Consider the following 11,829-nt stretch of genomic DNA (forward strand, 5'->3'; position numbering starts at 1 on the left):
ACAGGAGCAAGGAATAACAAAAACACAGTAAATTAATCATTTTGGTATTTAGATTTAATGTTATCGGGTTAGTGTTGTTTGTTTATATTTATTTATAACTTATAACAAGAAGTATAGTTATACATTTAAATCATTTGGATCTTATCTACATTAAATCTAAAAGGACCAAAGCTAGAACTTAGTTCACTTTACATATAACAACACCTTTAAACACTGCAAGCATAATTTTTTCTTTTGACAAATGTTTTCTGCTCACTTGATAAGCCTTCCTTGGGCCTTAACGTTTTTCATGTATATTGATATATAAGGATTTACAATCTTTGTGATTTACAAATCTTTGTTAAAGAGACTTTATATCTCCAGTATTTCTAAACTTCTTATGTGCTGCTCATTGACTTGTCTTATTAATTTGGTTTCATCTAAATTTGCAACCACCTGTGCTCTGTTGCATATCTTGCTAATGCAGTTATTGGCTTGTTATGGTTGATATTATATTTATGCTTCTGAGTCTACTGGGTAATGATATGGCAGTGGAACCTATGTAGTTAAACAGTGGTTGAATTTTTCATCCATGATGAGGATGAAATATATCACTGGAGCCTTTTAATATTATTACGGTCTTTGCCATTGCACAGTAATTTGTATATCATGGCATTTGGTCATAGCACATATAAGCATTTAAGTATGAGGCAATCTGCCTATAAATTGAATTTAGGTTGGGATTATTCCATTTTTTTTTAATTTATACACTAAAGTCATCACGCCTGTTAATATTTTAATTTGGAACAGTGAAGTTTGGAATTCTTGACTGGCCTAAAGCAGACTTAGTCATCAAGTGAGCTGACTAATATTTGTAAAAAAAAAAAACTATGCTGGAAAGTGCTTAAGTGTGTGGTTATGTATAAATTATCTACATTGGAAAAGTATGTTTCCAAATTATCATGTATTTATTTACTCTTGACAAATATTAATAGTTACACCTTACATATTAATATTTTTACTTTATTGTTTCNAAAAAATTATACTTCAGATGTTAATTTAGTATCAAAAACGTAAAATATTTGAGTAGCCCAAGACATAGTCGAAGATTGAAGCGCCACAGCACTGGCGAAAATTTAAATTTGCCGACTGGAATTCTTTCGGATGATTGACTTTCGGAAAATCGACGCTCTACTGTATTTAATTATTAGTTTTTCCGTATTCTGTCAACTGTAGTCCCTACTCTTCGTAAATGTGGCGCAATTGTAATTCAAAAAGAAAAGCAGCACAGATTAATTATATAAACGTTGTTAATGCAGTTAAGGTATTACCATACAAAAGTGAAAACATTATCACTTTCTACCACTTGTTAAATTTGCAGTTGAGCTCGGTAATATTTCGGTATGTTTTGTTTATTGTAGGGAAAATCACTGGCAATTTATTTTTTATACCTTAACCGGTTTGATATTAGATGATAATAGAAATGTGTTGATTGCCGGTGATTTCAATGCTAAGATCGATTTGGAGAATATAATTTCTAAGGCATTTTGTAATTTTATTTAGTATTGTTTGTCCTAAGCAAAGGAATTCGAAAGACATAGTGATTGTGGTAGGAATCTGCTCACTTATGTGATGATCTAAATATAATTATTGTTAATGGGAAATGTTTAAATGATGAAGCGAGTGATTATTCTTTTATCTCCAATCGTGGTTATTCTGTTTTTGATTTGGTCATACCCATTCTTTTTCCATAGTAACCATCGGAAGACCTGGCATCGGCATATTACGTATTTCATTTCTTAAAAATAAATGGAAAATAGAGCACGGACCCTTTGCTAACTGTCGACGGTCCTGTCTGTATATAATATTACAGAAAACTAAGAGTTTTCTTGCGTACAAAGTTTTAGACTGATGCAACATTCTCTAAAAAATTCTATTCACAATCAAAATTACTTTATTAATAAGTGAAAAAATACAAATATTCTAGAATTTAACACAAAGCAATTGTTATAAGATACAGCAGTTTATGATTAGTTAACATATACCAAGGCCTTCTTGCATTTAAATTATTTAAAGTTCACCGAAATTAATACTTTATATGAAAACATTATACTCAAAATTGATATTTTCATGCTTAAGTTGTGAGTGTATTTCTTTACGTTGAATAAGTATTCTACTGAATACCTGCTATCTTCTGACAAGCAACTAAGATACCAAATATTTTTGAACATACAAGATATCTACACCACTAATCTATATATAAATGTAAGTTGGTGAAAGATTGCTGACTTTTATATCCTCACGCAATAAATTTTCACGTCAATAATACTTTTATAATAAATATCAATTAATTAATAACATTCTATTGACTGAAAGGTCATTTATATAATGCAACTTGCATTTCTCATTACGTTTGCTACACTGCAGACAAATGCATTGAAAGGATCATTTAGTATCATTATTTTCCAATGTATGCAGTTATAAATCTGGAAATAACTTGATATAAGGCTGCAAACTTTCAAACAGATCCTTGTATAAAAGTAAAAAATTACCTTCGGTGTCATCTTCTGTAGTAAATTTTAACCTAACCAACTCGTAAGATAATTTTTTTGAATCATCAACCAATATTTGTGCAGCATTTTCGACACAACTGAAAGCTTTAAGAAAATACGCAGGAAATGTAATCACTCGACTTCCCTCTGTAATTCGACGTCGAATAATTAAAGGAACCTGATATATTCCACATAAAAATATTTTAAATTTGTTCCACTTGCTTTTACTCAATATATTCCGTATGTTCTCCATCTTTTTCCAATCATTTTTCAATGCTTTTAGATCTTTCGGTCGAAGAAACTCTTCCGTTATTCCCATAAATATAAATATTTCCACTTGAGAGGAATGCCGAACTCTGTTGTCAAGTCTTTTCAGTTTTTGTAACGTAACGTCGGTAGACTCGTAAATGTCAATAATTAAGTATATTTGTGAAAACTTTGGGGGAATATCCCAAACAGAATAGTCGATACGTGGATTGTAAGAGTTTTCGCACGTTTTAATTGTGTTCGAAAATCTTTTCTTGTCTTCTTCATTGAAGATTTCGTTGTATATCAGTATCGAAACGTCCAACGAAAAAACAACTTTTTCTAAATTATTGAAGCAAGTTTCTGGAATATTTTCCTTTCTAAATAAACCAAAATAAAACGTAATAAAATTATGATGAATTCTAAACTCTATATCACGTGATATAGCAAATAATTTAGTGACATTCAGGAAAGGTACTTCAGGGTTCTTATACAAATACAGGACAACCAGAAATTCTTTGATGCTCTCGTGCACGAAATCGAAGTAAAAATTATTGTGATTGTCAAAGCTGTAAGAAAGAAAATCTAAACCGTGACCAAAAATCTGATTAAGGTCACTGAAATACTTATTTAAATCGTCGGATGTAAATTTTTGTTTCTTATCGAAGGGATAGAATAGCGCTTTTTTATTGGTATTTTTCTCGTAAATTAAATTTCCTAATTTAACTAAAATATCTTCCAAAGCAAAATACTTTCCTATCAAAACACTTGGATTTATCTCGAGTTTTCTCTTTGATCTGTTTGTAATCAATTGCATTATATAAATATACATATCTGTCTTGTATCTTCGTATATCTCCTAATGTATTATGAAAACAACAAAGCATGTGCAAAAATAACGGACTTTTAGACAAAGAAATATAAAATTCGTTTTCTAATATTTTAAGAAGTGGTTGTGTTTTATCAATATTTTGTTTAAGCACCAACTTCGCGTATTCTTCCTTCTGTTCGGATGAAAATTCTTGAAGATGAAATCGAAAATTCATGTATTCTCTTATTCCTTCGGCAGGATGAAGACGACTCGTCACAATAATGGTCAACTTTAGAAAAATACCAAACGAACCCTTTCTTAAGAAATTTTTGGTTCTATCAAAACTATTAATACCATCGTATTCATCTAAAATAATTAAGACATTTGAATTTTCCCTCCGTAATTTTTTTTTCATTTCTGGTTCTGAAGTTTCAAAAATATCTTCTAGAACAGCATCTTCCAATTTCTTATCACTTTCAAGTTCCGTTAGTGTTAACAATGCAACAATGTCGAAATGACTTAAGTAATTGTTTGAGGGATCATCGACAGCCCAATCGTAGGCAATCTTCTTGCACAATGTAGTTTTGCCATAACCAGGATCCCCACATACAAGAATGCTCGTATGTCCATCATCCACTTCTCTGAATATATCCTTGATATCAAGAATTTCACCGATTGGACTACCAAAATTATCTGTTTCCTGCAGTTTTAAGTTAATGTAATAATCCTTTAGAGGAAAATCTCTACTCTTATTCTCCCATAAGAAAGACCTCATATAACTGTTTTCTGTTTGGTAAAGTTTCTTCAGTCGTTTTTTATTACTATCAAATGTTTGTGAAAAAAGTCTCGGTTGTTAGATAAAAAACACTTGTTTAAATGATTATATATACTACTATAAAATGTAGCAAAATAAATATCATATATACAGTAAAACCTGTAAATTTCGAATATGAAGATATCAAAAAATGTCCAGAATGAATAAATTAAAGATATTTCCGCAGTTACATGTAAAATTCTGGCTGTAACAATAATTTAGATAAGTGATTCATTACATAGATTATAAACAGAAAGATTTTTGTTAATGTAAATCGCTTCGGCAGTTCGTAAATCATAATGGCTGCCGGAAACGAAGGATTCTGCTCTAAACCGAAGTATGAATTATTGATAAATACTTAATTAAGTTAGTTTTCTGCTAAATTAGAAATAGTAATAATTATGGTTTACTTATGCAGTTGTATTGATCCTATATTAAATAATGAGCCAGAAATATCGTCAGATCTTAACAGGTTCTTTTTTCCACACATGCCGAGCTTCACTTAACAACGGACTAAAGGTCACAGGTTATACTGTATTTATTATCTATATTGTAGAATAAATCATACCTAATTCGTCTGTATCCAGTATTTGATCGAGTGCACCATTTTCGTTGTCAGACGATCCATAAAGTTCTGACATGATGGAATTTATTTGAACTGAAACTACAGTACATCGCAGTTAATGTAACTTTGTTTGTTGAAGATATCAAACAATTGTTAAAGAATAAGAGAACTTACCACATTCAGTGAGTGTGTGAAGCTCTTTTTTTAGATTTTTCAGAAACTTTTGAATATTGTTTAGGATTTACTTAAGCAACTCGTTCAGCTGCAAAAAAATATGAAATAAATGAACAAATACAACTCATAAAACTTATAAAATTTGAATTTGTTTTCATTCTCTAGTAGAAAGCCAGAAAAGAGTATAAACCATAGAAAGGAAACTCGATAAATTCTATAAAATGATAATTATAAATAATGCCATTTATTCATATGCTTTTGTGTCCTATTATACTATTCATTATATAAATGTCTACTACAACATATCGTATTAGTAAGACTTGTTATTGTGAAAGATCGAAATTAGAGAACGTCGATATTTTCCGGTGAATGTCGACACATACAAAATAGGTCGGTAAAAGACCGAATATTTGATTATATTATTATACATTCGAACAATCGCCGGTGTATGTCGACAAGCACAGATTAGCTTTGGTGGAGGTCGAAACATCCCAAAAGCCGATATCGACAAAGAGACGACACTCTGTCGCCAAATTCTTCGCCGTTTCCTTCTGCTCAAATCGGTGATACCGTACAAATACAAGTTTCTGATGTCGACCGTGGCTGTACAGATGCCGAAAATGTGTTGGCGTTTGTTGTTGGAATAGAAGACTCCGACTTTTATAAATTAGAAAACAAAAATGGTACCCCCAAGCAGCTTTATACCCATGATCAGTTCGTAATTTGTAAAGAAAATTTACTTTCCATAGATAAGATTTCTTCTCAAGAAATATCGCCGAGAGAAGCAGCTGCAGCTAATTTGAAAAGTAGATGGCAAGGCTATACACGCTGTCATTGCAAAAAGAAAGTGTTCCACGAATAAATGCAGTTGTAAAAGCAAGGGACTCTCGTGCAATTTAAAGTGTCATAACAGTTTAAGTTGTTGCAATAAATAAAATTGTATAACGTTAATCACATAATTTATATGTCAGTTTATTATTGTATTATTCTCTTTAATGATTTAGAATGTACTGTTCGTTTTAGGTTCAACAGTTTATTTACATGCGCTGTTACTTAAGCTTTCTCCTATTAAAAAGCTGCATTTTTATCTTAACGTAATAAAACTACAGCAGAGCCTCGATTATCCGACACCTCGGTTAACCGACCGTCCTAGTCGGCAAATTTCAAATGTCCGCTAGTGATGTGGCGCTACAATATTTGGCTATATCTTCGCTACTTTAATATTATTTTTACGTGTTTTAGCTAGCAACACTCATTCGACCATGAAAGGGAGCCAGTACTTAAACGAGACTTAATTTTCTAATTTTTAACGATACAATAGCGACGATTATTATTTTAAAAAATTTTTGTTAGGCTTAACATCGATGAAATTTCAACGCGAAGTAGGTTAATAGCGATATACTAATATACTAATTACATGGGATATAATAATATACAGTACTACACTAATAATGAATTTTTTTATACTTTTCGATTATCCCACTTTTCAATTATCCGACCAACCCCAGTCCCCAATTGAGTCAGATAATCGAGACTACTGTATTTTTATTCAACATTCACCATCGGTGCATGCTGAATGTCGACATTTGCCGGTGTAAGTGAAAAATAATGATATTTAGCAAATATTTCGTACATACACGAAACAACTGTGTGAATGCTGACATTCACCGGAGAATGATGACATGTGCCAGATATCGGTCATTCACAGTAGCAGGACTTATTGTATCGGTCTCATGGTTTTGTGAATTTATTAAACTTACATATATCCTATATATATAATCTGTCTCTAGCAAATATATTGACTACACCGTGACCGATTTCATACATCTTCCACTTGTCTATTCTGCTTTATAAGAGTTTTTTAATAAAACTCTTCTTTAATAATATCAGTATTTATCGTAGTATTATCAGTAATCGAGCATTCAACGACTACACCGAGAGATAAATTAACTTTTCGGTAGCCATGTTTAACTTAAAATAAACAAATATATTTGTTATAATGGTAATTATGTTTCAAATATACATATTAAATGACCTTATTTATAATTTCAGCAACATGGAACGAACTGAAATGTAAAAAGCAAACTTCTAATATTGCTGCAGCCATAACGAAATTACACAAAAATGGAGTGTATAGTTAATAGAAAATATAAAATCGAAGAGGTAATTACACGTGTTTAGTCTTGTTTCTTATCTTAAAGTAAATGAAGAAAAAATTAATTACCTGATTATGCCATCCGACGTATTCCTTTCAACTCTTAGTTGACCACACAACTATTGTGTTATAATCNTATATTTGTTATAACGGTAATTATGTTTCAATTATACACATTAAATGGCCTTATTTATAATTTCACCAACCGGAAAGATAGAACGAACTGAACGGTAATAAGCAAAGTTCTAATATTGCTGCAACCATAACGAAATTACACAAAAAATGGAGTGTAAAGTTGATAGAAAATATAATCTCGAACAGATAATTACACGTATTTAGTCTTATTTCTTTCCTTAATTAATGTATGTGAAAAAAAATTAATTACCTGATTACGCCATCCGACGTATTTCTTTCGACTGTTAGTGGAGCAATAGTTACACAATAGTTGTGTAACTATTGTGTCATAATCAGGAAAAATAGTTATTTAAAATAATCTACATTTAACTATATTTTTTTCGTATGAAACAATATTTTTACGTAATTCGTAATTCTTTACTACAGTAAACAATACTGTACAATACACCGAAACTAGTGTATTAATTACACATGTTTTCTGTGTAAAATGACTCACTGTCCTATGATTTTGCTACCTTTCCTGAATTTACAATAAAAATAGTCACTCACCCTTTAGACATTTTTACATTTTTGGACAGAGGAGATCTTGAAACGTCGAAAAATGATGAATAAATAAGATTTGGGGGGTGTTTCTGTATGTTAGTTTCTGTTTAGAATATGAAGAACGTCATAAGATAAAATAACAGATAATATAGTTTCGTTTTCGAACATTAAAAAAACCGTTAATCTGCTTATCACACGACTGTTGTATTGTTTGTATCATTTTTATCGAGTACGTTTGATTGTATATCCAAATAATTTCTGCTTGATTAAATTAACAATATTGCTTTTAACTGCTTAATTGCGTATATTTAAATACATTTAATTATTCATTATTGCGTTTTCTGGACACTGTAGTCTATAATATTTGTAAATATAGCCTAATTGTAAGTTAAAAGTGAAAGAAGTACAGATTGAATACTGTATATAAACGATGACAGTGCAGTTAGTGTTTTCACTTCCTTTTATATAATATAATACTATAATTGGGTGTTGAGTTCACCTCTTTGGAAGCAGAGTCAGCTATGTCATCAATGAAAGACGGTACTGTTTGAAAGATGGCATTTCTGTAGAATTTTTATAAAAATTGTCCTGGACTGTTTTATTATTTATTTGTGAATATGTCTCTTTTGTTTGATTTTCAATTACGAAATGAAAAGCGAATTGAAAATCGGGTTAAAGAGACACATTCACAATCAAATAGCAGCTGCCATAAGTGATTTTTTGGAAAGGATGTTTTATTATTTAGCTTTTTTGTTTAATAATATCTGCAAATCGGAAGACATTCGAACTGATTGGCGTGTAAGTAAAATTATTCCAACACACAATGAAGATTATAGAGATCGTCCAGAGAATAATAGATGTAATACGTTATTACTAAGGTCCGGATTTTTCGATGCTGCACCCACTCGGTTTTTGAAAGTGGCAGAGTGTAAAAAAACAAACTACATCGGTTTTAGTGCACTAGGACCACTCATTACCAAATTGTTTAGCACCCAAATGCATGCAAAAAGCAAACCTGCACCGTTTTGATGCAGGTTTTTCTATGAATGTAAATAGATTCACTGAAAATCTGCAACACGTGTTTTCTTTATTAAGAAAAGAACAATCTAGAAAATTCTGTATTCAGGTCACCTCACCATGATTTTTAAGCGAAACAGTTCCAATTTCTTTTGTTCGGTGTCGGCGACATTACAAAATGGCAAAATTGTCCGCATCTAAATTGCAGATTTTAGCAAATAAGTTTAAATGTCAAGGCGTTTGCACAGACGAAAAAGTCCTTCCTGTTATCGTAAAACCAGTTTATGATCAAACAATATGTAAAATCCCACACAATCCTGTAGTGTTTATACTGGAATTAACGGTACGTGCTGAACATTGCTGTTGCACCACTGAAGGGATGCTAATGTTGTTCAAAAAGTTGCACCAACTTGAAAATACGAACTCAACAACAATGTCCCAAGCTTTCAACGTCGTCAAATTGTGTCCAAATGGTGACCAGGAAATCTACAATGCTCATCTTTATGTGTAAATTGCAATAAACAACTATGTAGTTTGTAAATATAATAATTCCTGTTAATTTTGAATTTTAATAATACAGCATTTAAAAGCACCCAAAACGGGGAGAAAGCACACGAATGAACACCCGATCCATTCTAAAAATGCACCCAAAAATCCGAACCTTAGTTTATTACCTTGTATTTCTAACATATTCTGTATGTTATTTGACTGGACTTTTTCAGATTGGTTTCTAATCCTTGGATAATGTTTTTGTATTGTACACTTGTATTGAAAAACGGTGGAGGAGAAAACGTGGAAAACTTTCTGCTTTTTTCGTAGAATTATTGATACAATCGGCATTCGATTCTCTGGAGAGTGATATTTTATATACCAATCCTCCATAAATGTTGCCATAAGTTTTAGATTTGTTAATTGTCTAATCCAACTACACAATAATTGGAAACTTGCTGTACTTTTAATGGAAACAATACGAATCTATTTTTACGCGTAAAGGATCAAACGGGGATTTGCATTAAGCCCAATTCTATTAGGTTTTTATATTGACGCCTTTGTTAAGGACTTGTGTACTTTAGAAGTAGCGGAATGCGATCTGGAAGATTGTGATGTAAAGATTCTTATGCTGATGATTTAGTAATGTTAGGAAATTCTCCAATTGAATTACAAAGAATAATTAATTTCACTGTATAAATTGTCTTAGTATTAAATATTAATGTTAACAAATCTAAGACATGGTGCTTCGTTTCTACCCATTAGAATATCAACATTATAATTTACCGTCCTACCAAGTTTCCAGTTTCCTGGAAAGAGGGCGAAAATTGCCAAAATACATAAGGTTTATTCCGAATTCCTTCACAGTACCACGACATCATAGAAACATCAGAACAAAGCCATGAGGAACATTGAATAAACATAGGCTCAAAGGAGAGAAAAGGCATGTGGATGTAAATAAAACCGCAGGCCTTTTCTGGAAGATGTGTAGTAAATATTTGTCAGTGGTGCCTTATAGATTCATGAGACCCCAATATACAGTGTTGACTCAAACCATTTTCTTATGAGGAATTTTTGGGAAATCTCCCCGGTTCTTTTTTAACACAATCGCCGGTGGGTTAAGCCCTGTGTCACCTTGGCAGTCTAAAGTTGCAGATATATATCCCAAATTTAAATTTCAATATTTTTAGTACAGTAATGAGTTTATGAAAGACTCGTTTAGGGGAATCTCTAGGCAATTGCCTTTTTGCCCATAGGTTAATGCAGCATTGGTAAACATCATTGTTGGTGCTGTAGAATCATCACACTAATCACTCAACCATTGCCAAAACTGTTTATGATGCAATGCGTATTTCTTGGCCAATGGGTACCAGGATAAATGCTACCTATTGTGCAAAGTCATTTCAAGCTTAGACTCGGCTGATGCAATAAAGCACAAAAGATGCCAGAGTTGTTTTAGATGTGTGTTAGCGGCATTGAATCAAGGTGAAAGGGTGGCGAAGAGATCATGTGTCATATCTAGAATGGAGTCGGACTTTAAACGAAGTTTATTTTGTTAATTACGGCAACACAACACTTGGACAATGTGCCGAAGAATGCATCCAAGTAACTTTCTATAGGAAACTGACCGAATTAGGTGTTAATGTGTGAAAAACTCAGAAAACCCCATGTGACCAGCCTGTTGTTGAAATGCAATCCTGTAATCAACTACCAGTGTTTTAATCACTCGGCCACTGATGGGCTAAGCACAAAAAGAAGACAGTGTTAATTACCAAGTCCCAGATCCGTCTTGTATTGTTTTAAAATAAACCAGCAATGGGTTGGTCAACTTTCCCTGTAACATTTAAAATTTTGGTGGAGCCATTTGTTATTTATTGAAAAAACTTCTTATATTTTTAATTATTATGAAATGGCAAACACTTAATTTTGAGAGTAGAGGCGAGTTTTATAAAAAATTGTAAATGCTAAGACCGAGTAAAATAGTCCCCAGGCAGCAACTATTCAGACACGACTCTTGTACTTATTTACGAGCAAAAATGTGCAAATTTTTAATGTTTACAAAGTTGTATCGAATCCCCTCAAACTTTCATTGACCCCCTAAGGAGTCAATACCGACCCTTTTGGGAAACCCTGGTCTAAGAGTTAAATAATGTCTTTCTTATTGTATTGTTTACAAAAGAACGAATCACTCTTGTTATAATTCGGAGAAATGTTTCAGAAAACTGTTAGTGGGGATCAAGAATATCAAGGATTGGATCGAATTGTTTGAATAGGACAGTGCAAAACACGGGCATACCTGTCAAGGGAAGAGTTTTCTATGAAAAACTGGCCATTAGGTATTATACGTGTG

General features: G+C 32.0%; 1 protein-coding gene across 1 annotated transcript; it reads right to left on the bottom strand.

Annotated features, from left to right (window-relative positions):
• Window positions 1-1,956: 1,956 nt before the first annotated feature.
• On the bottom strand, window positions 1,957-8,112 carry LOC111612954. Its single transcript, XM_023354247.1, has 3 exons — window positions 7,980-8,112; window positions 5,141-5,228; window positions 1,957-5,065 (listed from the first exon to the last, which is right to left on the bottom strand). Exon 3 carries the CDS (start codon window positions 4,360-4,362, stop codon window positions 2,458-2,460), a length of 1,905 nt encoding a protein of 634 aa, XP_023210015.1. The 5' UTR covers window positions 4,363-5,065; window positions 5,141-5,228; window positions 7,980-8,112; the 3' UTR covers window positions 1,957-2,457.
• Between the last annotated feature and the right edge of the window lie 3,717 nt (window positions 8,113-11,829).

The sequence above is a fragment of the Centruroides sculpturatus genome, unplaced genomic scaffold (genome assembly GCF_000671375.1).
Source record: "Centruroides sculpturatus isolate CEXI.00-Female unplaced genomic scaffold, Cexi_2.0 scaffold1797, whole genome shotgun sequence".
Classification (NCBI taxonomy): Eukaryota; Metazoa; Arthropoda; class Arachnida; order Scorpiones; family Buthidae; genus Centruroides; species Centruroides sculpturatus.

What these genes read in the sequence shown, in the direction of transcription:
- LOC111612954 (XM_023354247.1), bottom strand. Translation starts at nt 4,362, where the DNA reads ATGAGGTCTTTCTTATGGGAGAATAAGAGTAGAGATTTTCCTCTAAAG.